The sequence below is a fragment of the Mycetomoellerius zeteki genome, unplaced genomic scaffold, assembly GCF_001594055.1.
Source record: "Mycetomoellerius zeteki isolate Tzet28-1 unplaced genomic scaffold, Tzet1.0 scaffold578, whole genome shotgun sequence".
NCBI lineage: Eukaryota > Metazoa > Arthropoda > Insecta > Hymenoptera > Formicidae > Mycetomoellerius > Mycetomoellerius zeteki.
Genome location: NW_017257586.1, coordinates 140,206 through 167,896, shown reverse-complemented (window position 1 = coordinate 167,896; position 27,691 = coordinate 140,206). Strand labels below are relative to the sequence as shown.

Here is a 27,691-nt window from a genome sequence, read left to right as displayed (position 1 = left end):
ACAATTAAACTTTTTGTTTAAAATATTTAAAAAATTATTTGAATTATCGTAGTCAAATGCACTATAAGTTTTTTCGGATTCCTTAAGATATTGCTAAAAAAAGTGTAATACTTGTTAAGATAATAACAATTATAATATTACATATTATATATTATATGTTTTTCTGCATAAATTAAGTATCTATAAAATCGTAAGAATATTTATAGTAAATAAAAAACAAATAATTATACATTTAAATTGTCTTTTAAATAAAAATTTACGTGGCTATGAATCGATACGTGATAACCTTGCTTGCCCGATAACTAACAGATCATCCAATTATTGGGCAAATCGCCATTTGACATGTTCATGTTTTGTACGAGTATGTCCAAATACATAGCCGTAACGTGCTCGAGTGCTGTTCGTGTTGTTTTCTGCATGAAACTTTTAAGTAAGTAATATATTACAAACATTATTACGATATTATAGATTGTATATTTTTATTCAGCTTTATGTATTCCTTTCATTTATTTTTATTGACATGTAGTATACATAATCTCAAATTTTTAATTATTATACATTTGAACTTATTTTTTACATTACTTATTAGCAATATTTTATTAGGTTATATAAAAATACATTTTTTACTCTCTAAACCTGAATCAGTGGATAATCACTGATTTTTTTATTAGTGCCAAGTATGCCATTGGGTAATCATTGGATGACTATCCACTGGTTCAGATTTAGAGAAAAAATTTATCATGCATAAACGTACATAAATATCGAATGATGCATTAAAAGACATAAAAAAGGGGATGGGATGTCTACACGAAAAGCTGATGCATTCCAAGTACCAAGAAGTACTTTGTACGTCAAGCATAAAAAAATAATTTAAGCATCTTTATTCAATATTTTCATATTTATTATACTTTTTCAAAATATATTTTTTATTAATTTATATTTCTTACTTTTGTTTTGCAAAATATAATTTCTTTCATTAAAATTATTTTTAATACAAAAGTTAATATAAAAATTGTGGTCAATTATTAGGACCTCAAAAATTAAACGCTGGACGGTCATTTTGGAACCGGTCATGTATTGGGACATTGGGTCTATTATTATTTCTGCTTATAATTAATTTAATATTGCAAAAATATTGTTTTTTTTATACTTATTTGATAAAAAAAAAGTAGTATCTTTCGATATGGTAAAAGTTTTTTTATTATAAAATGGATTATGTATATTAGATTTTAATAAGATTTTCTTGGTATGCTTAACCGGTCAGTTATTGGTATTTTTACCTTATAATTTTATTTTTTTTATTCTTTCGAACGTCACACTCACATGTTTCGTATAAATTATAAAACGATAAATGTAGACGATAAATATATGCAGTGATCGTATAATGTAAGAGTTCATAGATAATTTCCCGACAGAATTAAATTCTTTCAACGGAAGACGTGATTGTTATTCTAATGCTATTTCTTTACAATTTACTTTCATGACGTAACTGCATTACCTAAAGAGACATCTTTGAAAGTGTTTTTCTTCTTTACAGTTTTTTCTTTACAGTTCTTATGTAACTATTGCAATATACTACTTTTCAATAGCGTGACAGTAACTTTCGTATCAATTCATAAACAAATTTAGATTTAATGTATATTTCGCAAGAGTTTGATTGGAAGCTATTTCATTTAAGGGGATGCTGGAGTGACCGCTGAACTTGATCGATGTCGATACTACAGATTTTTTAAATTTCAAATAAAAAAAGTCGATAATAGTCATTAGTTCATTTCTTATATTAATCGTTCTGTCTCATTCAAACGCATACATCTGTCCTTATCTAACATATTGCAACGCTATCTCTTGCAAGATCGAACACCTGCTAGATACAATTATTGTTTTATTTACCATTCCGAATCTTCGCTCAGCGTTCGTATACACGTCATTTGCGGATCGATATAAATCTTTCTTTTAATTCTTAGTTTCATAAACTCAGTATTGTTTGTACACGTGGAGTGCTAGATGCTGAACTGTTGTTTTGTCCATACAAGCTATAAAACTTTTGTTTAAAGAAACATCTACATCAGGTGACAGCCGAATTAAAAAAATGAAAAGTTTTTAACTTTTTTTTCGATTTTATAGTAGTAAAGTCCACTGCAACACCTTCCAATTTTACATCTACTTAATCCTGTAAAAGAATTTTTGATTCCGTTCAGTAAATTCGGAGATTTATATCAATCTGTAATATCCCGACAATTTGATCACTCCAACATCCCCTTAACCGATCCATAATTTTTGATGAAATGGCGATTATAAAACTATTATAAAACTATGAAATGGCGATTATAAAACTTATGAAACTATTTCATCAAACGATGTATGATGAATTATCGCAATGTTAGTCACGTATGTCAATAACGTAACAATAGTAAGCATTACAATAATCTGACGAGACGGCCTATTACATGCTCTGAATTTTAAATAAGAAGCGTGTAATGCATGGCGAATAATTACACCAACGCATTTGACGTATTAAAGTTTCCTAATGTCCATATATCTATCAAGGTGTACACGATATATTGATATTACAAAAAAATTATATTGATTTCATTTCAGAGAAAAAAATTAAGTATATTTCATTCATTCTTAAAGTACGTTTAATTTAAGATTACATTGTCGTCGTAATAAAATGTTTATAAGAGACATAACATCGAAAAATTAATTAAATACTAATAATGACATTTTATTTTTGCAAAGTTTCAATAAAAATGTTTAAAAAAATTATTTATAATATTAGAAATTATTAATACATTATACAACTGTAAGAATTTCATAGTTGCTACAGAGGACAGAAAGCAGATAAGTAAAAATCAATCAAAATTGTAATTTATTATTTTATGTTGTCATCATTAATTTATTGGCAAATATATATCGAAATAATACTATTTAAAACTTTATGGTACAAAAATAAAATATATAAAAGACTTTCACAGACCATTTCCTATTCACACACAAGCATATTTTCATCAGTGTGATATAAAACGATACAGAAGTTTTTAAAATGTTGTAACTATTTGAAAACTATGTGAAAAATCAATGAAATAACATCCGTGTTATAAAACGCCTTGTACGGAATGTGGAATCTCAAAAGTTTTGAAAATATAAATATCACCATACGAATTAAAACTAAAATAGGATCAAAAAATATTACAAATATGCTGAGAACATCGAGACATTATTCATAAGCTTTTTCTTGTAGCGCTCACAATTTGCATTCGAATATTATCTCGTGACAAAAATAAACGATGTTAAACATACTATAAATATACCTCCGGAATGGTTTTAAAAGTAACATAATTTCGTATTTTATACATTTTTATCGGTTTTTTTTTTGTGAAAGAGCAATCAGAAAGTTATTAGTCTTCTATCATTCATTCATTTTGAAATGATTAAACTACTCGTAAATTTGTTATTTATAGCATTACCCTTAAAAACTTTCTTGAGTAGTCTCGTGGTAGATTTACTTCATAAATGAAAACAAAATTTCACACACACTCGTTGCTTTTTATTTTTTAAATGTAAGTCATTTTCATCTCACAAAAAAAATCGCTAAACACAAATTGCAGACACTACAAGCTTTTGAATAATGATGTGATATTCTTATTGCAATGCCACGTGGCTAATTGTTTTTGTAAAACTGCTACACGGAAAAAAAAGATTGACTGCTGCAGCAAATTAGATGATAAAATATGGCATAGCATTTTTAATTGGCTGCAGCAGCTAATTTTTGATTGCGTTAGCCTATCCGTAATGTCAGTATAGGATTTCGATAGGCTAACACAATCAAAAATTGGCTGCTGCAACCAATTAAAAATGCTATGTCATATTTTATCATCTAATTTGCTGCAGCAGCCAATCTTTTTTTTCAGTGTAGTTCATCATATATTTAGTGACACAGTTAACCTGTTCGTACGGAAAATTTAAATTCTGAGGACTTATGGGTATCTCCCCTCTTCATATATGCGAAATGAGGTTAAATACTGACATTGACATATATTCCAAATAATATTTCAGTAACGATTACATGAGTAGAGATAAATTTAACGTATTTTTCTCTAATATATCCTACATATTCTTTATAAAGAAAGCTGAAGTATACTCATATAGATAAATATACTCAATAGAAAAGTATACTCAATAGATAAATAATAAAGTTTCCCATCAACTTCAAATGTATTATAGTAATATTTCAGCCATTTGCTTACTCCATCTTCTACGCATTGAAGTGGATCCAAACCCGAGGTCGAAACATAGATGAAACGTAGTTTTAACTTGGCAATCAATTATTAAAATATAGATTGTCGACACAATTACCACACAGGCTTGCATCAGCATTTATGTAATATTATCTTCTGATTTCTTTTTGGAACTTTAACCTTTTCTGTTAGGGCTGCCGCACACACTTTCCATAACAGTACATATACCAGTAAGAATTAGTCAATCACAGTCAACAAATATCAAAAATTTTCAGTTCCGATTGATCAATTCTTTCTTACGATACATTTACGATACGTCTCTTACGCACGGAAAAAAAAGATTGACTGCTGCAGCAAATTAAATGGTTAAATATGGCATAGCATTTTTAATTGGTTGCAGCAGTCAATCTTTTTTTTCAGTGCGGTTATATGGTTACGGAAAGCGACTATAATATTTCCATATTGAATTAAATCGTACATACATGTAATCGTATAAAATTTTGGTAATAAGTGAAAATTCAATTTATTAATAAAATTTGCGCAAAACTTTTCTCAGTTCACTCAGGGCTACCGTCTAATAAAAACCTTAACAATCGAGAAAGAAACCGGTATTACGAGAAATTTATCGTGAGTCCAATTTAAATGTAAGAACCATTTCAAGGATACAGAGAAAGAAAGCTGTAATTTTGTATATACGCATACACTGTTAAATCTATAGTGTCTCAAATTTAACCTAACGTGAGTTGCCACTGCTCCTACTAAATATGTCGTTATTTTTTATCAAAACGATAGTTAAATTTGACACTATATCGTGTCAGTTTGACACTATATAGTGTTAAATTGACATTGTACAGTGTCAAATTTAACTATCGTTTTGGTATAAAATAACAATATGATTGAGTAGGAGCAATGGCAACTCACGTTAAGTTATAAATTTGATACGATAGATTTAACAGTGTACGTATACAGAATGGTATTTATCATTTTTGTACTCAGTTAATTTCCGTTGTCCAGTGATCGTTTTTCGAAAACAAAATTCTTATCAATGTTTGTTTTAATTTTAATATATCATGCTATTTAGCGAAGATAAATTGTTGTTTACATCAAATAACTTATTTTAAGAATAATCATATCCATAAAGAATATTTTATTGATTAAAACGATACGGATTTATGGATAATATAATCTTTGATAAAATTTGGTAAAAGCTTTTAAGAGGCAACATAGATTATATGTGTGTATACGAATATGTTTTATTAACACGCAAACATATAATATTAGTATGCAAATATATAAACGTTTCGATCCTATTTTTGGATCCTCTTCAGTATAATGAATTTTAAAACTACGGTGTTGGTTCGTTAAAAATCATCTAATGAAAATTACGTCAAAATTAGAGTGAGTTAATATGGTCAATATTAACCATATTAACTCACTATATTGACTATATTAACTCACTCTAATTTCGAGGTAACTTTCGTCAGATAACTTTTAGCGAACCTACACCGTACTTTAAGAATTCATTATAAAGGAGCCAAAAATAGGATCCAAACGTTTATATGTTTGCGTATTAATATTATATGTTTGCATGTTAATTTAATAAAGCAGATTCATATACACACATATAACCTGTGTTGGCTCTTAAAGGTTTTTACCAAATTTTACTGATATTCATCAGAGCCTAAACTCTTTTAGAGATGTATAATCTTTGATATCAAAGTTAATTGTGATATTTGATAGCTAATTTCACAATTTGCACGTATCTCGGTTACTTAGTTCGGTTAATATTTTCTTAGCGTATTATCTTTTCATCAATTATTTTCCAATTATTTCCTCGCAGTGTTTCAAGATTTACATAAATCAGTTTTTAATCCATGTAAATGAAAGATTTCCTGTAATATTTAAAAAGAAGTCTTTAAAAGAAAAATTTAACGATTAAGTATGAAAAATGGCCAAAGAATTTAAATTAATTATTTCGATCATTCAATGCAAATCTACCAATACGAATTCACAGCATTCTCATATCGCGAATCTGTTTACAAAATAAATATGATAAAACAGGTATATCTTTCTATCTCTTTCAAGGTTTCATCTTGATTTGATTATTACACTGAAAAAGATGTCTAAAAAATATATTTGTGAGAAATACATTTATTTCATTGAAATAAATATTTATTTAAATACGGGCGAAATAAAATGTTATTCCTAGCAAATAAGTCATCTATTTTATTTTTTTGCAATTAATAAAATATATTTCATAGAAATGAAATATATTTCACAGAAATGTATATTTCGTCATCACAATCAAATTTCGTAATATTTGTTTCATAATACTTCGACGTTTTTCTCTCAGTGTACGTCAGTACACTGAAAAAAATTTGCAGATTTTAAATAAATATTTACTCCAATAGTACTAACAAAATATTTATTTATAGTAAATAAATATTTATTCAAAATAAAACAGTTATGTTCAAATCAAATAAATATATGTTTTACATTTAGTAAATATTTCGTTAGTACTATTGGAGCAAATATTTATTTAAAATCTGCAAATTTTTTTTCTGTGTAATATTGTAATTCATAACGTTGATGTTAATGTCAAAAAATTACTACGAGATATTATGGAAGGAGCATTAATGGACATTAATCAAAAATCGAAATCGCCTCCAAGGATATAAGGTTATTTTTTTCCTTGTTATCAAATTGCTAGAATTAATCAACAGGTGAGATGCGTTTTTTTCTCGTCACGGCGTACATCGTTCATCGTATTTTTCTTATTGTTTGTTGTGTTTGTTGTGGTGATATGAATACTTATGCATACAGTAACACTCGTAAAACATGGACCTCAATGCCGATATATATATATACCAGACGAACATCGAAGTGCTGTCGTCCCACTCGAGACACGTCCAGTAGCCAATAACCAACTTGAATACGCCGGGCAAGATGCCGAGGCTCTTTCACCTTCTTAGTGCCGTCGCCGTAATTGTTCCATTGCAGTCGAGCAGACAACCGACAATGAAACGATATCACAATCTTTACGGCGATAACATGAGCGGACGCGAATTGACGAATATACTTGATTTTGGTATCGGGACTCTAAACTTTCTACAACAGGGCCAACGTTACATGAACCAAGAAATACCGGATATGGTTCCGCAATTTGGAGCAGCGTACGATTTCGTGGTAATTGGCGCCGGCACGGCCGGTGCCACGATAGCTGCGAGGCTAAGTGAGATTCATCAGGTTGAGGTGTTGTTGATCGAAGCTGGATCTACAGAGAATTTTCTTATGGACATCCCGCTTCTTGTTCACATGTTGCAGTTAAGCAACGATATCAATTGGAAGTATCAAACCAAATCGTCCAACAAATATTGTCTTGGCATGAATGACAACAGATGTAACTGGCCTAGAGGCAAAGTAATGGGCGGTAGCAGCGTGCTAAACTATATGATCGCAACCAGAGGCGGCGCCGAGGATTACGATCGATGGGCTAAGATGGGGAACAAGGGCTGGGCTTACAAGGATGTCCTTAAATACTTTAAAAAGCTGGAGACGATCGATATCCCAGAGCTGCAATCGGACACTATTTATCACGGAACTAAGGGACCGTTACATATCTCTTATCCGTTATACCATACACCATTGGCAGAGGCTTTCTTAAAATCTGGTAAAGAGCTGGGATACCCACTGTTGGATTATAACGGAAAGAATATGATAGGATTTTCATATGTGCAGGCCACAACGATAAATGGCACCCGCATGAGCAGCAACAGAGCCTATCTACACCCAGCAAGAAATCGTCGGAATCTTCATGTGACACGCGAAAGCAGAGTGAAAAAAATATTGATTGATCGTCACACAAATCGGGCGATTGGCGTGGAATTTATCAAACAACGTCAAATTATCAGTGTGTTTGCGAGCAAAGAGGTAATTTTATGCGCGGGTGCTATCGGATCACCACAATTACTAATGTTGTCTGGCATCGGACCGGCCAAACATCTTAGCGAACTCGGCATAAACATCGTCCAGGATTTGCCGGTCGGTGAAAATCTGATGGATCACGTAGCTTTTGGCGGGCTAACGTGGACAGTGGATGAGCCAGTAAGTATTCGACTGGCCGATATGATAAATCCCACTCATCCATTTATGAGAGATTTTCTGATGAGCCAATCGGGACCAATAACGATCCCAGGTGCATGCGAAGCTCTCGCTTTCATTGACACCAAACATTCAACGAAACTTCACGGTTTACCGGACATTGAACTGCTATTTATTGGTGGTGGATTAAAAGGAGATATGATTCTATCGATTGTAATGGGTTTGAACAATCGAATGCGTCAGATATGGAACAAATATACCAGCACTTACGGTTGGACCATACTACCGATGTTATTGAAACCAAAAAGTCGTGGACGGATAAGACTATTGGCCAACAACATTAACGTTAAACCTGAGATTGTGCCGAATTACTTCGATAATCCGGAAGACGTCAAGACGATGATTGACGGCATTAAAGCTGCAATAAGCATCGGTCAAACGAAAGCAATGAAAATGTTTGGTTCACAATTGTTAAACGATACTTTTCCTGGATGTGAAAACTACGAGTATGATTCTTATGATTATTGGGAATGCGCGATGAGAACGGCAACTCTTACTATCTATCATTATACTGGCACTTGCAAGATGGGACCGAAAGGAGATCCGACTGCTGTCGTTGACCCTAGATTAAAGGTACTGTTAAAAGATGCTCTAAAAAGTTGTTTTTTCAAATCTATAATAAATATTAGAGTTATCACAAATTTTTCATTCTAAAATTCCATAAGTTTTCCCTGATTTCCAGACAAAATTTAATGATTTTTTGATTGAAATTTCCTGATGCTATCAATAATATTTTGAAATTTTTTGTAATTTCGGACTCGTTTGGAAACCGTCAAATATTTTACTGAAAGAGGAATTTAATATTGTAGCAATGTAAATTACTATTAATTGTTATTATTAATAGTGATTGTTAATATTAATGTTGCTGACACTACTTGCATTTAATTGCTAAGATAGTATTTCAAAATTGCGTTTCTATGTATATGTATGCACATTAAACTTCTTTAAAGTCAAGAATTTTAATTTTACAAAAAATTTTGCAAAATTCCTTGATTTTTCCCTGATTTTCCTGACCGTTTTCAATTTTCCTGATTTCTGACTTTGTGGTAACTCTGAATATTCCTGTATAATGCACAGCATATGCTCACACACGCACGCACGCACGCATGCACGCACGCACGCACACACGTCAACTTATAATGTACGAAATTTATGTACAATGCAGGTGATTGGCATTCAAGGATTGCGAGTAGCAGACGGTTCCATCATGCCTGAGATTATATCAGCGCACACAAATATACCTATTTATATGATTGCTGAAAAGCTGGCAGATATGGTCAAAGAAGATTGGGGATTCTCGAACAAATCATGAACGTAACAATAGTGACGAGTTTTCGACCAGTATTAACTACATTCAAAAAACTAGCAATTCGCAGTATATAACAAAAGCGGATAACTGTAATAAGTTATCGGGAAATTGACTTTAGAGAAATACTTCTATAATCGTTATTATAATAATTAATATTTAATTAGGCAGACCTGATTTCGAATTGATAATATTTTTTAGACGACCTAGCATACTTAGTTTAGAACTAAAAATATTGTTGGAAAGAATAAGAGCAATAGGAGTCAAGCGCAGAAGACGTCGGGACATTAGCGCGTTTAGTAGAATAAAGAAGTTTTACGCTTTATGGGTGTATTATTTGCGCGACGTCTTCTGCGCCTGACTCTTATTGCTCTTATTCTTTTCAATTTCTTTTGATTTATAAGGAGTCTTTGTGAGTTTGATTTGTTATACGGATTTAAAAATATTGTAAAATACTAAGTTCGATTTTATCTTATGTACATATATTCTATTTCTCAAAATATTTCAAATTGATGAAACGAGTCTAATAATTTATTTTATAATTTGATATGTCCTTAATAATTTATTTATTTTATGGTTTCATATATCCTTTAAAATGATACTTCTTTTTAAATTTCTGCTCATAAAAACATTCGGTGGAATTTACTAGTATGTCAAGATTTTGACAAAGGGCATGCATTACTATCTATATACGAGTATACAGGGTGATCCGTAATTCGCGCATTCGGAGTACAGGACATGATACTCTATGCTAAAACAAACAACTTTTTCCTTTAGCAAAATTGCGTCCGACAAATAGTTTTTGCAAGAGAGCTTGTTGAAGTTAACGAATAAGCGCTCGGATCCATGTAGCGCTCAGGGCCGACGCCGCGCGCCTCACTTTGCGTGTACCAGTTCGTGACTAGTATTCATAAATGATGTCTTTTAAGACGCTCATACGGCTCTGTTATGATTAGTTTGTGACATCTTAAGACTGTACTTAAGATATCTTATCTTAAATAATAAGAAAAAACTATGAACAATGTCGGTATTTGACCTTTTTCCATATTGTGTTGCATAAATAATGAAAATTTAATAAAATACATACTGCCTTTATTTTTTACGTAATACATGAATAAAAAATTGTCTGCTTGCATAATAATAATCTGAAAATAAAGACAAACGTAAATAATAATATGCTTCGCAAGCGTTCTTCTATTTCAAATATTATACAATTACGTGATTATAGTTAAATAGTATCGTTAAACTTAAAGAATAAACTTGAATTTCCTGATCAAGCGAGTACATTTGTAACGGTGATTAAAAATAAAATAAAATCGTCCGGCTAAAGCTACAATAATAAAGTAGACAACACAATTCGTAAGTATAACTTATGATGTAGGAAGATGTTCTCAGGTTTTAATAATACATTCAGCAGCAAAATTAAATTAATTTTAAAATGTGTTGTCTACTTTATTATTGTAGCTTTAGCTGGACGATTTTACTTTATTTTTAATCACCGTTACTTGTACTCGCAACAACGTTAAATGTACTCGCTTGATCAGGAAATTCAAGTTTATTCTTTAAGTTTAACGATACCATTTAACTATAATCACGTAATTGTACAATATTTGAAATAGAAGAACGCTTGCGAAGCATATTATTATTTACGTTTGTCTTTATTTTCAGATTATTATTGTGCAAGCAGACAATTTTTTATTCATGTATTACGTAAGAAATAAAGGCAGTATTTATTTTATTAAATTTTCATTATTTATGGAATACAATATGGAAAAAGGTCAAATGCCGACATTGTTCATAGTTTTTTCTTATTATTTAAGATAAGATATCTTAAGTACAGTCTTAAGATGTCACAAACTAATCATAACATGAGCATCTTAAAAGACATCATTTATGAATACTAGTCACGGACTGGTACACGCAAGTGAGGCGTGCGCTCCGGCCCTGAGCGCTACATGGATCCGAGCGCTTATTCGTTAATTTCAACAAGCTCTCTTGCAAAAACTATTTGTCGGACGCAATTTTGCTAAAGGAAAAAGTTGTTTGTTTTAGCATAGAGTATCATGTCCTGTACTCCGAATGCGCGAATTACGGATCACCCTGTATATATATATATATATGTACATATATGTTACGGCAATTAATTTTCACACATGGTACATACATAAATATTCATGCCCTGAGGTAATAGTTCCAGCAACTATAAATTTGGCAACTTTTGCAATTGAAGTACCTGTAACTAGTTTTACAAAGTAATAGAAACTAAAGTAGTGCTGAATATTATAAAAATATAGTCACGGTAACAAATTGTATGCACTATTAATTGGTAGTGAAGTAGTGACTCAACTACATTGAGTAGTTACTTGGACTTCATGCAAATAAATATAACAATTACATTTTTCTAGTTTAGACAAAAATTTTTAAAGTGTCGCTCAGTACGAGTAGTACGCGGCTTTGTCACCAGAGGGACATAGCGGAGTTCAATTTCTCCTAAGAAGGAAACCACTCAGCTTACAATAAAAGGCGCAAAGTTGGTTTCAAACTTGAAAGATAAAAATAAATAAAAAATGCATACACAAATTTGTAACTATGTATTATAAAGCTTTAATAAGAACAATAATATTAACCATTTATAAATTGTTTATATGGTTAATGTACTATATTTTCTTAATTCACTTAATCTAGTATTCTTATTAGAATTTAATAATATGTATATAGTTGAGACGCTATTTCACTACAAATTTATAGTTACTGATGCGACTTTTTTCTCTGAGTGTGTTGTTTACAACCGTTTTGTATAATGCAAGAATACATTAAAAAATTTACATTGTTATTTATATATCATTCACTATAATCGATTATTTAATTTAACTCTAATTTCAGACTGAGAGACAGCTTAAAATTCGTATTAATGAACATAAAAATAATAAAGAATAAGAATTTGTATTATATTCATAACGTCTAACTTTGACCGATTATTGGCGTTCTTTATATTTATGCTTAGTATTTACACGGCCGTACTTATTCTTTATTATTTTATGTTATAATTAAATTTAAAAATTAAAAATTTGTATTATATTCATAACATCTAACTTGAACAAGATGTTTGTTATAATGAGTTCCTGTTTCAATGTAAGTTTTATTTAATTTAATTATACAAATTTAATTTATTTATGTGTTTTTGTTTGTTTTACATTTGACTATCAATTTTACTGTTCATTTAATTGTCGACTCTCAGTTTTATTATTGACTATTAACCTTACTATTCTTTTTTAAATGGTGAGTTTGCCATTTTATTATTAGACAATTTCACATTCGATCTCCGATTATCAACATACATTCGCTTAAAAACGCAAATTCGTATGACTAATTGTCGAAATAATTGACAAACTTTTACTTCTAATGGCTGCGTTCAGCAGAGAAAGCAGCTTTGCAACCGTAAAATTCTTCAATATGATTGGTTTATATATTTAGATTTGTAAGGAACCAAAAGCAAGAACCAATCGTATTGAAGAATTTTACCACAGTTGCAAAGCTGCTTTCTCTGCTGAACACAGCCATTGTAAGCAGGATCTCAACATTCATACGAAGTTAATCTCAGTATCAATATGTATTAGGTTGGTGCAAAAAAAATGTCGGTTTTTCTGTATTGCTATTAAGAGCAGTCGTAAACTTCATTAAAAAATGGACGAAATTTAAATTAAAATTTAAATTTTATAAGTTGCTGTATTTTAAAAATATCGGTTACCAAACTATCGGTTACCAAACTAATTGCCAAATTAATTGCCAAATAAATAAATATTTCTCTTATGCAACCATTTCCCATTAAAATTCTAAGTCAGTCAGTAAAATAAATCAACCTAACTAAGACTCCTTATAAATCAAAAAACAATGAAAGAACAAGGGCAGTAGGAGTCATCTCTATTAGTTATCTCTGAAGAAGGCTCAAAAATGAGCCGAAACATGTAAGCGCTTTAATAAAATAAAGAAGTTTCACGTTACGATAGTCGTGTTATTTGCGCAACATCTCCCGCGCTTGACTTCTACTGCCCTTGTTCTTTCATTGTTTTTCAGTCAGTAAAATCAAAAGTCGTTATGTGAGCGCACATAAAAAGATTTTGTAATCGTGCATAGACTGCAAAATTAATAGCAAAAAATGAGATTTATCATCCTTCAATAAATCACGTTTACTTTATTTTATTGAAACTTATATATACATAATAATATTGCTTTATGATAATCTATTGATATAAGGTATATAATAACATATGTAAGATTATGTATATATATATATATACAGGGTGTTTCCAAATTAAATGGCAAAACTTCGGGAGCGTGTAGAGGAGTAAAAAACTAAGAAAAAAAGTCCTATAGACATATGCTCCTTTTTGCTCCGTTTCAGAGAAATCGAAAAAAAATGTTTACATTTCTTGCCATATCTAACACCGACATATTTGATTACATTTTCCACTTTCTGTTATGAATTTGTCAGTCGCTCTTTGAAAGCCTTTAACAGTAGATGAATTTTGTCTTTTGCAATATGCCGCGTACGTATTCTAATAGTGAATATGCTGATATGGTTTTTGTATACGGTTTCTGCAACGGTAATGCTTTAAAGGCGGTGCGAGAATATGCACGACGATTTCCAAACAGAAGAGTGCCAAACCGAAGAGTGTTTATGTTGACATTTAATAGATTGCGAGAGACTGGAACATTTTCAATTCGACAAGAAAACAACCGATTTCAAGCAGCGTTACGAAGAGATTTGCAGGCAGGGAATCGTATTTTACAACATTTTGACAATCATCCTGAGACCAGCGTTCGGAATGCGTCGGCTGTATTGGGAGTGTCACCACAAACAATTTGGCGAACTGTAAAAGGAGATAATCGCTATCCCTACCACATTCAAAAAGTGCAAAATTTATTACCTCAAGATCATTGGAACAGATTGAACTTTTGTAACTGGTACCTTCAGACATGCCACAATGATATTTTATTTCCATCTAAAATAATGTGGTCAGATGAGGCAACATTTACCAGAGGTGGAATAATTAATCAAAGGAATTATCATATATGGGCTCATCAAAATCCCAGGTCTGTTAGAGAATACAAATTTCAGCAAGAGTTTTCTGTTAATGTCTGGCTTGGAATTTGGAACGACGTTTTAGTGGGACCGTTTTTTTTACCTGCAAGATTAAATGGGGACCGTTTTCTAAATTTCTTGGAGAATGAATTTTCTGACTATTTAGAAAACATCCCATTACAACAACGTACTGAAATGTGGTTTCAATTAGATGGATGCCCTGCTCATTACAGCAGAGTCGCTAGAACCTGGTTAGATAGAAAATTCCCACAACGATGGATTGGACGTGGAGGAGCAGTACATTGGGCAACTCGTTCGCCCGACTTAACGCCATTAGATTTCTATGCATGGGGTACTCTGAAGCAAGAAGTTTATTCTTCGCCTATTCAATCAGAGCAACATTTGAGAAATCGTATCGTAGCTGCAGCGAACAGAATATCGCAAGAACAGTGCCTGGCTGCTACAAGAGCCGTGTTTGACAGATGCAATGCTTGTATTGCTGCAAGAGGTGCACATTTCGAACAAAATCTTCATTAAAAAGTTTATAAATAAAATAATTAAAATAATAAATTAAATATATTTTTTTCTTTTTTCGTGATTTCCTGCGAAACAAAGCAAAAAGGAGCATATGTCTATAGGACTTTTTTTCTTAGTTTTTTACTCCTCTACACGCTCCCGAAGTTTTGCCATTTAATTTGGAAACACCCTGTATATAAAGTAAAAATATATTATAAGATTAAAAATCTCTAGCATTTAATCTATCTATTTTCTGTTGTGTTTATTTTCTATTATTTATTCCATACGTAGAAAAACTATTCAAAGTCATATATATTCACACAGGGTATCCCAAAATAACCGCCAAATATTTTGTGTGCAGGTAGAGTGGACTAAACTGAGTCGAAAAGTCCTCTACCATTTTGCAATATTCGTAATAGTTAACAAAATATTAATTACTAAAAATCTGAATATTGGTTTTCAATAACACTAATTTACAGCAAAAAATTATTTTGGACCGGAATACGTGTCTCTTATAGATTTTTGAATGCTGAAAACAATGTCGCAAGCGAAAAAATTCTAGCACGTCAAATTTCCAAAATAATTGAAGTTTAATATGTAAAAAATGGTTTTTTTGGTGATATTTGACATTTTTTTATAGAGAAGATTATAATGTTGTCTCTTGCACTAAAAATTCATTTTTACGTAAAAATGAAAATAAGAGGTACAATCTCCAATGGCCTTGATCTTGATAAATGTTATCCAGGACATGATCCTGAACAACATTCAAGAGGTTTTAGTCATCGGTCGGACAACTTGTGTAATGCTAATGCCGGCTGTACTGTAACTTTCGAGCCTAATAATTCGAAAAATATTTAATGAAATAATATTTTATTATAGTGTTTTGAAAGGTTCTCGAGGTAAGCTACAAGAAAATATAATGAAAAATAGGCTGTTCCAGTTAAAAAAAATTGACGTGACCTTAATCTGGCCTTGGCGACATTACCTAAGGTCAAATCAATGATATCTTCTTATGCACCCTTGCGAATCATACAACTTTTGTTTGAAACATTTTTCCGTATCTACCATAGCTTTTTCGAGAAATCTTAATGCATTATTTAAAATGAGACATCCTGTACATAATCAAATTTATTGCATAATAATTAATAAAATTAAAATTTAAACAAGCCAGAAAAATCTTGAAACTGAAATAGAGAAAGTGAAATAATCACTTTCTACTCTCGTATATTTATATCACATTTATATATGATTATAAATTTCATAATCATAAAATATTAATATAACATAAATATAAAATAACACTTAGATAGTTATTAGAACAAACATAGAAAATTCACGATAGCAAAATAGAATAATAGAATCGTGACACATTATAAATCTGTTTTCTGTAGCTGAACTAGTATATACTTTTGGAATTTGAAGTAAAATAGATATGTTTGATATTTGGCGAAAGCAAGAAAGAAAGTTCTCTAGTACAGTCTAATGAAGAAATAAAAAAATAAAACTTTTATAACCTAATCAGCTATAAATTGACTTGACTTGTATATATTAATGCTTTCTCCTTTTGTTTATTTATAAGTTTCTGATTCGCTTCTTTATTATTGGATAACGATTGCATTGCCGATTGAACAATAAATTACAGATTGTTATTAAAAGCATATATAAGCTTTAATGTTAAAACAACAATTCACTAACAATTCGAGAAGGGGTTCTCGGTCCAAATATATTATTCGATAAGTATTACGTGAACCAGACGAGAAAGTACATTTCTCTGGTGGATCTCGGAAAGGGGAAGTGGTCGGTTGTGGGCCGTCGTTGTAAAGTGGCAGAGAAATTGTAGTCTGTAAGAATTAATATCTCAATACGAATGGCACAGTGTACAGAGAGACGCAGGTCGACACGCAAAAAAGATCGTTCTAGTGACTCGTTAATCATATAAACGGTATGTATTATCGAACTACTAAGAAATTATTTAAAAAACTAAGATAATAAAAAAGTAATCGCACGCATATAATATCGATGATTACTATAAAATATTATCCTAGTGTTACATCACAATTTTGAACCACGACGTTTTAAAATTATTAAAGTTTATTATTGAATAACAAAAAGGACAGCGCGTGTAAAAAGAAAAAAATTAAATAGACAAGTTATAGGGTAGTCTGTATATATTAAAGGAAGTATTTGTTTTACGGATATCAAATTTACATAATTTAAATAAAATTTAAATTATTATTAAAAATTTACATATTTTAAATTGTCGATGATAAATCTCGCGCGCGCGTGTGTGTGTGTGTGTGTGTTGGTGGGTGGGTGGGTGGGTGTGTGTGCGTAATGTGAATTTAAATTTACAGAATCTTGTACAACATGAGGACACTGTGGCTATTCATCATAATCGTGGCGACAAGCAGTGCTCATAATTTCCTAAACATTATCAAAAATTATGTCCATTCACCTGAAAAGGAGGAAAAATTTACAAGTAACAGCAAATATGACTTTATCATCGTAGGAGCCGGATCAGCAGGTTCTGTGTTAGCCAATCGTCTATCAGAGAACAAGAAATGGAGAATTCTGTTACTGGAAGCGGGATATATGCCAAATCTCTTGAATCGGATTCCAATATTTGTCGGCTATTTTCAATTAACTGGTTATAATTGGGGTTACAACATAGAACCGCAGAAGAATGCCTGTCTGGGGATGGTGAATCATCAGTGCGCTTGGCCGCGAGGTAGAGGTTTAGGCGGCACGAGTATCTTAAACTATATGATCCATACACGTGGGAACAAATTTGACTACGACAAATGGGCTAGTTTGGGCAACGTGGGGTGGTCTTACGCGGACGTTCTGCCGTACTTTAAGAAAAGTGAAAGATTTAATGTACCAGGTACTTGTACGACGCTTCTATCTCCTTTTTCTTTCCACTTACAATTAGTCTTTCCAGATTATACTCAATGGATTATCAAAATTTCTTACATATACATGATGATAAACTCTACGAGGATCGTCTGAAAAGTTTTGAGCCTCAACATGAAAATTACTTGTCAAAACCCATTCTGGTACATATCAATCGTACATGTTTTGAAAGATACCTGTGAAAATTGTAGCCATTTTGAACGCTCAGTTATTGTTTGATAGTCATTTGTACCAGTCGATATCAGTGTTCCTGTTTGAGGAAAATCTGTCCTCCGAGTCAAGCTTTGAGCCCAGAAAACAGGAAAAAGTCGTTGGAGGCCAAATCTGATGAATACGATGGATGGTCAATCAATTCGAATCGCAATTCATAAATTTTTGTCATGGTGACCACCGATATTCGATATTTTTCCATTTTTACAAAAGCACTGATATTGACTGTGTTGGGCTTTTAATATAAGTTTATTAAATGAAACAGAGGTGGGATATTAATTATTATATTAAACAGAGTACAAAGAACGCGGAGACAAACGACAGAAGCGGAATAATAGTGAATGCAGGAGTAAACAAGATGTTGCTAGGATATATAAAAACAGTAAATCGAAATACAAGCTCGCAGTTGTTCTTGAACTGTTTAGAACATAGATGATTAACCCTCGAACGGTACACACATGGATCATTCGTGTCCATGCCATTTCTAATAGTTCTTATTTTTCATATACCTGTGCGTCTGGCCCAATGACCCCCTCCCCTCCATAAAAAATTTTTGTGATGAAGAAAATATAAGGAAGTAACGATGGCACGGGATCTCTGTGTGTTGTCGAGCAGCGCAGTCGCAAAGTTGCGTACGGAACTGAAAGACCCATGTGCGCCATCGGAAGGTGTCTTTTTCACAAGTAAGTGAATCCAGTTATTTTGCTATTTTTGTATTGAGTAGGCTTATTTTATCGTATATATATATTTTTTCTAACCTAAAAAATTTTTTCGCATGTATTTATGCAAATTTAAGTGCTACAAAATTATTTTTCCTTTTATAGTAAAGATAACATATAATGGCACAGAGGAAAGTACTGTAAGAATTTAATGATCTTCCTCCTTTTGTGGCGAAGTTTCAGACGAAAAAGACAATATTTATTTGTTTGCGTTAATAAAATCGTTTTAGTATTTGATAATAAAATCAAACTGTTTTTTCTTCAAAAAATATTATTTGTCCACATTAAAAATAAGACATTTTCAGATGCTTAAATAATTGCTCTTTTTCTGCATCTGGCCCCTGTAATATTCTTTTTTGTAAAGTGTCATATCTATACAAAAACATCCTATAATGGTTTTTTTGTGTACATATATAGCAAAGTTACAATTTTTATATCAAAGCTGAATTATTTTCTTTTTCTGGTGCAGGAAGTAATTTTCATAATTTTTCTAAACTTTTTTTCAATGTCTGCATAGCAGAATAATTTAATAGAGACCTTAAAGAACGTGTGTGAATTTTTACAGAATTTTTCGAGCACTTTAAGAGCCTTAAAATCAAGTTGGACACGAATGACCTATGTGTGCCGTTCGAAGGTGCCGAAAATAAGTGTGCCGTGCGAGGGTTAATAATGTAGTTACAAAACTATAAAACTAGAGTATGAGAACTATCTACAGATTGGCACAAATGACTATCAAACAACAACTGAGCGTTCCAAAGTACAATTTTCACAGTTATCTTTCAAAGCATGTACGATTGTGTTATCAAAATGGCTTTAACAAGTAATGCCATCTTCATGTTGAGGCTCAAAACTTTTCAGATGACCTACATACTTACGTATAAACACATAAATCCTACATCTTTTCTCTCATGTAATTTAGATTTTTCTTAAGCTCTTTGTTCTTCACATACGGACACTTATATCGTCTATATAAGTGATTGAAAACTTTATATTTTTAATTGCAAAGAATTAAAGCATTCATTTTTATGTCAGAATCTCAATTCAAGATAGTTTATGGACATTGCATCTTCTACCACTTCATCGTTCGACACTTCATCGTTGACACTTGTTCGTAAAACATTTTACGAACTAATACATTTGTTCGTCCAGGACACTTTACTGTCTAGTATTTATCCTTCAAAACTTTTTTTAGTTTACATTCTTTTACGTGTCATACGGACACTTATCTGTTCACGACGCTTCTTCATCCGCATCACTATTTGCGACATTATAGATATAAATTCCGATATAGTTTTTGCTACACTCTTCTAGCATGCAATGTTAAACGATTAACGTTTCATTTGAAATCTTTTTTCTTTTGTAAAAATAAAATGCCATTGATTTTGTGAAAAGTACGAAGAATAAAAACATTTTTGTCTATTATGGTTATGTATTTGTGAAAAATTACAAAAAAAAGGGAAAGGTATATTGGAAGTGCGTGAAATGCAGTACCAATCGGTACAAGATTTTTATTCTTTGTACTTTTCATTAAATTAGTGACATTTTATTTTTACAGAAGAAAAAAGATTTTAAATGAAACGTTAATCGTTTAGCATTGTACGCTAGAAGAGTGTTTTAGCAAAAATTAAATCAGAATTTACATCTATACCGTCGCAAGTGACGCGGACGAAGAAGCGTCGCGGACGAACAAGTGTCCTTATGGTACGTAAAAGAATGTAAATAAAAAAAATGTTTTGAAGGATAAATACCAGACAGTAAAGTGTCGCCGAAGAAATGTATTAGACGGTAAAAAGTCTTACAAATAAGTGTCGATGACGAAGTGCGGAACGATGAAATGGCAGAAGGTGAAGTATCCATAAACCGTTAATTTATTCAAACATTCAATTTTAAAATTAAAAGAAAACGTAGAATATTTTCTATACATTGATAGTTTCTACATAACAAAATGACAAGGGATCGGTGGAAGACATTTGTTCGTTACGATTGACCACAAGCCATTCACAGCGGGAAAACTCTAGATATCGGTCGACGTGTGAGTAGCTGTGGTCAATCGCATATAAAAAAAAAATATTCCTAGAAATAGTCTACCTTATTTAAGAATGGAAATTAATTTTTCAAATATCATACCAAGCCGCGACTTGCCATGCCAATGACGAAACCTATTATTCTTGTGCTTAGGTATTAAGAATTCCTCATATCACAATGAAAATGGTTATTTGTGCGTGGAACATGTCCCACATCATACAAAGCTGGCGACTACGTTTTTAAATGCTGGACAAGAGTTGGGATATAAAATCGTGGATTACAATGGTCAAGATCAGAAAGGTTTCTCATACATTCAAGTAAACATGGGTCATGGAAAGCGTTGCAGTGCCGCCACGGCCTATCTCGAGCAGATCAATCGACCGAACTTGGAGATTATCACCGGTGCTAGAGTGACCAAAATATTAATCAACGTGGATAAGCGAGCTTATGGCGTTGAATATATCAAGGATACCGTATGGAAGAAGGTGACCTGCTCAAAGGAAGTTTTATTATCAGCCGGTACGATTGACTCAGCGAAATTGTTAATGCTGTCGGGAATTGGACCAAAAGAGCATCTTGAAGAATTGAACATCCCAGTGATTCAGGATTCGAAAGTCGGTTACAGTATGTACGAACACATCGGTTTCCTAGGATTGACTTTCATGGTGAATCAAAGCGAGTCGCTGCTGCAGAACAGACTGCTCTTTAATCCAAACGTGTTCCTGGAGTACTTTCTATACAAACGTGGCCCGATGTCGATTCCAGGAGGTGCAGAGGCACTGGCATTTATCAGTACCAAGTACGCTCCTGACGAGAGACCAGACGTTGAACTTCTTTTTGTGTCTGGTTCTCTACATTCGGACAACGGTCAGGTTTTGAAAAAAGCTCTAAGACTTTCAGAGGATCTGTACAACACCGTCTATAAACCGATCGAAGAGCAGGACGCCTGGTCCATTTGGCCGATTGTTCAATATCCTAGAAGCGTTGGCCGTCTCACGTTGCAATCGAAGGACCCATTCGAACCACCCAAAATGGATCCAAACTTTTTCAGCCACCCAGCCGATATAGAGCTTATTCTAGAAGGAGTAAAGCACGCCATCAACATATCCAGAACCAAAGCCTTTCAGGCTTATGGCAGTCGATTGCATGATTTAAAAATACCAGGCTGTGAACAGTTTGAATTTGCTTCCGATGATTATTGGCGTTGTGCCATCAAGCATCTGCCGTCCATGATGAATCACGAAATAGGGACCGCCAAAATGGGACCTCAGACGGACACTTACGCTGTCGTTGATCCGCAGCTAAGAGTATATGGAATCAAGGCACTCAGAGTAGTGGACGCTTCAATTATGCCAGCGATACCCACTGGCCACGTGAATGCAGGAATATATATGATCGGCGAGAAAGCTGCGGATATGATAAAGGAATCTTGGAAGAGTGAGTTGTAAGATTCGCTTTTTTACGAAAAGCTCAGGGAATTATATGGATATCAACATTAAACATTGCAACGTTATAAGATAAGGAATGCGCATATACTTAAATCTCTTTTTGCTCAATGTTGCTCAATTTGCAACAAACTTAGAGAAAAGAAAATACATAAAATAAAATAACGAAAGAACAATAATTGTGTTGGGCGATTTTACGTCGATCTCCTTGTGTTTAAATTACGTGATGATTGTAATGAACTGTACGAATGTGTAAGAACTATATAAATATGGATAATACTGTCCAATTTTTAAGATTACCGTTAAAAACGGGCGTGTAAATAGGAAATCCTAGTGCAATTGCTCTATATTCATAACAGATAATTCATAAATATAAAAGAATAAAAAAGCACTTTACATTCAATATGTTATGTAACATAACAAGCTGTTCTCACATTTTTAATGCGCGCGCACGAGTGAGCAAATTACATTCCGAAGAATTATTCTGGAATTTTTCCACAAAAGATCAAAATTCGAGATATCGAGTTATCGACAATCAGATGATAGATACAACTATGGATTTTTTTCCTACGTCGAAAACGATTACTTAAGATGAAATTTTGAAGACAGAATTTTTTCGAAAAGAGGAATCTATAAATAGTTTTCATTGCGTTAATATCTTTTTTCAAACATTCAAATAATTGATTGTGAATTTTTTTATGTCAACCATTATGTCATTATACAGGATGTACCTAAAATAACGTACACTAATCATACAGTGCTATTCTTAATAAAAAAAACTGAGTCGAAAAGTCCTTCAGCATTTTGCAATTTTCGCAATAGTTAACAAGATATTAATTATAAAAAATCGCTGAATATTGGTTTTCAATAATTTTTTACTTAAATACTATCAATTTTACAGAAAAACTGCTAGAGATAAAAATTGTTTATTTTCTTCTCATAAAGTTATGAGAATTTTTTCAGAATTTTTTAATATCGTATTTTCTCATGTTGGTAAAAATAAGAAAATGCAGTACTAAAAAGTTGATAAAAAATTCTGAAAAAATTCTTAGAGTTTTATGAGAAGAAAATAAATAATTTTTGTCTGTTGCAGTTTTTCTGTAAAGTTGATAGTATTTGAGTAAAAAATTATTGAAAAACAATATTTAGCGATTTTTAGTAATTAATATCTTAACTATTGCGAAAATTGCAAAATGGTAGAGGATTTTTCGACTCAGTTTTTTATTAGGAATAGCACTGTATGATTAGTGTACGTTATTTCAGATACACCCTGTATAATGTCAATAACAATCAAGTAAAATTATTATCGAAGCGTTGTAACGATCATTAATATTGTATATTAACTCAATGCTGATAAATGTAATATAATAATTTATTATTCAAGAATATTTCGTGAGGAGATGATCAGCCGCATCGATCGTTCTCGTTAACTAAGAAAAAAATGTTTGATGTTTGTAACTTATATTACATATTATATTACTATAATTATAATTATTACTGCTACAATATTAGTAATAACAACCATATGTATAGTTTTAGCAACAAATGTATATAGTTGGCAACCTAAAATGACAAATGACTATAGTTAAAGTTATTATTAAAAAAATGGTTAAAATTATCATAAAAAGTAATTCAAATTATTATAATCTTATTGTCATTTTAGTTGCCGACTGTTTTCTGTTCCTGCACTAGACTGCACTAGAACTCTTTCTCGCTTTCGCCAAATATTAAATATATACACACACCTCTTTATCTCATTTTAAGTTCCAAAAGTGTAACTAGTTCAGCCACAGAAAACAGACCTTATATACATTTGTTGTTAGAACATAATTTGTTATTATTACTAACATTATAGCAGTAATAATCATAATTATAGTAAAAGTAATTATAGTTACAAACACTTTCCTCTCAGTGTTAGTAACACAATTTTGTCATTGCAGCGGATATCATTTTGCTTTGATCGTGTAGCACAAAGTACTTACAAATGGATTAATAATTGGCGAGTATCACCTATTAACAGAGCGTTTAGATCGTTACGTAAAAGGAGAGATGACTCATAATTTTTTTTTCCACCCATTTACCCACTGACGCAATATGGATTAATATCTAGGAAAATAAAAAAATCATTCAGAAGAACCATCCGCGTTGCTCTTTTTGCAAATTTGGACTATTTTATTTTTAAATTTTTCAAAAAATTGCGTTCTTGTAATAAATACGATAATAAATTATAATATCCAACAAAATAACATTCGTAATCGTGATCTACTTATTGAAAATTGTGCAGAGCAAAAAGATTTTAATAAAATATATCTTATCACTAACTTTTTGTGCATATAAAAAATGAAAAAAAAAAACTTAAGATCAACAATTTTTTTTTAGATTAAAGTTAAGAGATTGTATCACGTTATTTAAAATAAAATATTACTTTATTAATTAAATGTCAGTTTAGAGAATTATATGATTTGTTAATATCTGAGAAAATCTATCTATTTTTTCTAATTTTGGTTGATTAATCTCAATTGATTTTATATAGCATCATGATATATTAAGATTTATTAAGATTTATAACTCCAAACAGCACATATTGTTATACCATGTCTCTTTAGCTAACAGTTGATCTATTTTCGGTTTATTAACCGTTAACATGACTAATTTACAAGCTTGCAACAAATATGGCAACTTATTAACGTTATAATTTTCATCAAACGATAGTTCTGTATGTTAGTTTGTATCCATGACTACGTTTACACGGCTCGATTTACTCCAAAAGGTACGTTCAAGGAACCGCTATTAGCACTATTAGTGTCGTTCTATCCTTGTTTTACGTCTAATAAACAACGACGAATGACAGAAATAGCGCTGATAGCGTTTTCCTGTACGCACCAAAAGTTATAACATCGATGTTATAAAATTAGCCAATCATAGCTATTCCTTTAAAGAATGAACTGACTGTGATTGTGGCCAGTTTTATAACATCAATGTTACAACTTTAGCGTAAATCGAGCCGTGTAAACGTAATCTAATATTTAGGCCGGAATCCGTAGTCCGATCTTAATCTCAAGCAATGTCTTAAGATGCTAATACGGTTTTCTGATTGTTTCAAGCGCTAGCTTAAGACCATCTCGAATCTTGAGCAACGTCTGTGGATTCCGCCCTTAATGTTACGTTGATATAATTTGTTTTATCTCTACTTCAGTCTATAAAGTATTATCACAGAATAGTACTGCAGATTTTGTTGAATTTGTGTAATAGAAGTCTTATTAATAAATAAATAATATAAAAGGGCTACGAACCAAGCTGGATGTTTTGTGTTAATAACTTTTAAATAAACAAATCAATATTGATGATATAAAGTATAAACAATATTTAACAAACGTTTCGATCCCAATCGGGTCATTCTCAAAGTTAGATAAAAAATTAATAACGATAACGAAAAATGCAATACTCGCATGTTAAAAAATTAATTCCGTGAAATGAGAAGAGACAATATGATCAAATTCTTGGAAACAGTCTCATAGTAGATATTTGTCATTGAATTCACAAACTATATGTGTGTTATTAATAAACTCCTCTCAACAATAAAGTCGGCAGATACAGAGGAATAACATATAATTAGAATATGACGCTTCATGCCTCTTGTAATAACTGTAATCTGTTTTTTTAGTGCATCGATGCGAAAAATATAATAGAGTACAATTGTATATATTCTAATGAATGCTAAGCGAAAGTTTTGTAGACAAGAAACTGAAAGAGGTAATGCTGTGTGTAATACAGTCGTTAAAACGCTAAGAATTCTTACTGTTAAAAGACTGTGTTTAATTAAGTACAGATATACTTATAATGCATACATTGAATCGCTTTTTGGAAGGCACCCTTAGACATAATGTCATTATTATTAATATAGTATTATGTTAACTGTTGGTGTTAGTATAATATAAACTGTTAAATGCAAAGGGCACAAATCAAATGTATTACTTAGGGTGTTTTACAATAAAAGACAAACATGACATGGTGCATTATTACATCCTTATTGTTCGTCAATATTAAACAAGGATGAGATGATCACTGTGTTATACTGAGTCGCTTGTTAGAAGGCACCCTTAGACATAATTATTAATATAGTGTTATGTTAACTGTTGGTGTTAATATAACATAAACTGTTAAATATGCATTCGCTTGTCACTAACAGCAGATTACGAGTATACAATTTTGATTTATAAGACATCTAAAAGCTATCAATGTTTATGAAGCAGTATAAAATTCAACAAAAATTTAATAACATATAAATATAACACCTGGTAGTCTCAATTAGCATGCAATTTCTCATGAAGAGATAACAAATAAACTCTTGATATTTCCCAAATAGTCCATCTTCAACTCTAGATCATTTTTTGAGATAGTCTTATTCTTATTTAACAAAATAACTGATAAATTTCTAAAAAAAAAAACGTTAAGATAAGAAATCTGCTCTATTATGAAAAACATTTTTCTTTTTTTAAATAATTATTGATTTAAATAAGTATGTATTGTATTTCTTTTGGAGAATAGAACAGTGTAACCTTTTCTTTTGTTATCTTTTTTTGTTTCCTACTGTTATGTCTTGTCAAAAATGTAATAAATCACTTTACATCATGTTTGATGATCTACTGATATAATCAACCAATTTTGCGATCAAAAATTTGTAACTTAACATTAAGTTTTACAAACGAAAATCTCTGTATAGATTCAATTCAAGCTATATACAGACAAATTATTAATAAATTGTTATTGTCCAGCAATAGCTCAATGATATTATCAATGCACCAAGAAAAACAGCGGTCCAAAAATCATATCGCACTGCTCTAAATTGTATTAATGATACTCGGAAAGTTAATAAAGCAATTACCTGATACTACGAGAGCTTCATTCGGGCCGCAGGTATGAACGTTTCCCATCGTTGAAACTAACCTTCCTTTTCTTCCAATAAAAAAATTGCTCCAATGAGGATAATGATGATGATAGGATGATGATGATGACGATAACGACGACGGCGACGACGACGACGGCAGCGACGACGACGACGACGCCGACGACGG

General features: G+C 31.7%; 2 protein-coding genes across 2 annotated transcripts; both read left to right on the top strand.

Moving 5' to 3' along the window:
• Positions 1-7,159: 7,159 nt before the first annotated feature.
• LOC108728024 (glucose dehydrogenase [FAD, quinone]) lies at positions 7,160-9,796 on the top strand. Its single transcript, XM_018456364.1, has 2 exons — positions 7,160-8,972; positions 9,565-9,796. The coding sequence occupies exons 1-2, from the start codon at positions 7,185-7,187 to the stop codon at positions 9,709-9,711; spliced, it is 1,935 nt and encodes a 644-aa protein (XP_018311866.1). The 5' UTR covers positions 7,160-7,184; the 3' UTR covers positions 9,712-9,796.
• Positions 9,797-17,092: 7,296 nt separating this feature from the next.
• Positions 17,093-23,071, top strand: LOC108728021 (glucose dehydrogenase [FAD, quinone]). The gene is made up of 3 exons (XM_018456361.1): positions 17,093-17,246; positions 17,659-18,188; positions 21,325-23,071. The coding sequence occupies exons 2-3, from the start codon at positions 17,672-17,674 to the stop codon at positions 22,617-22,619; spliced, it is 1,812 nt and encodes a 603-aa protein (XP_018311863.1). The 5' UTR covers positions 17,093-17,246; positions 17,659-17,671; the 3' UTR covers positions 22,620-23,071.
• Positions 23,072-27,691: the final 4,620 nt, after the last annotated feature.

Coding starts and splice junctions, on each gene's coding strand:
- LOC108728021 (XM_018456361.1), top strand. CDS start 17,672: ATGAGGACACTGTGGCTATTCATCATAATCGTGGCGACAAGCAGTGCT. Junction 18,189..21,324: donor TGAAAGATTTAATGTACCAG/GTACTTGTACGA, acceptor TCTTGTGCTTAG/GTATTAAGAATTCCTCATAT.
- LOC108728024 (XM_018456364.1), top strand. CDS start 7,185: ATGCCGAGGCTCTTTCACCTTCTTAGTGCCGTCGCCGTAATTGTTCCA. Junction 8,973..9,564: donor TCGTTGACCCTAGATTAAAG/GTACTGTTAAAA, acceptor TGTACAATGCAG/GTGATTGGCATTCAAGGATT.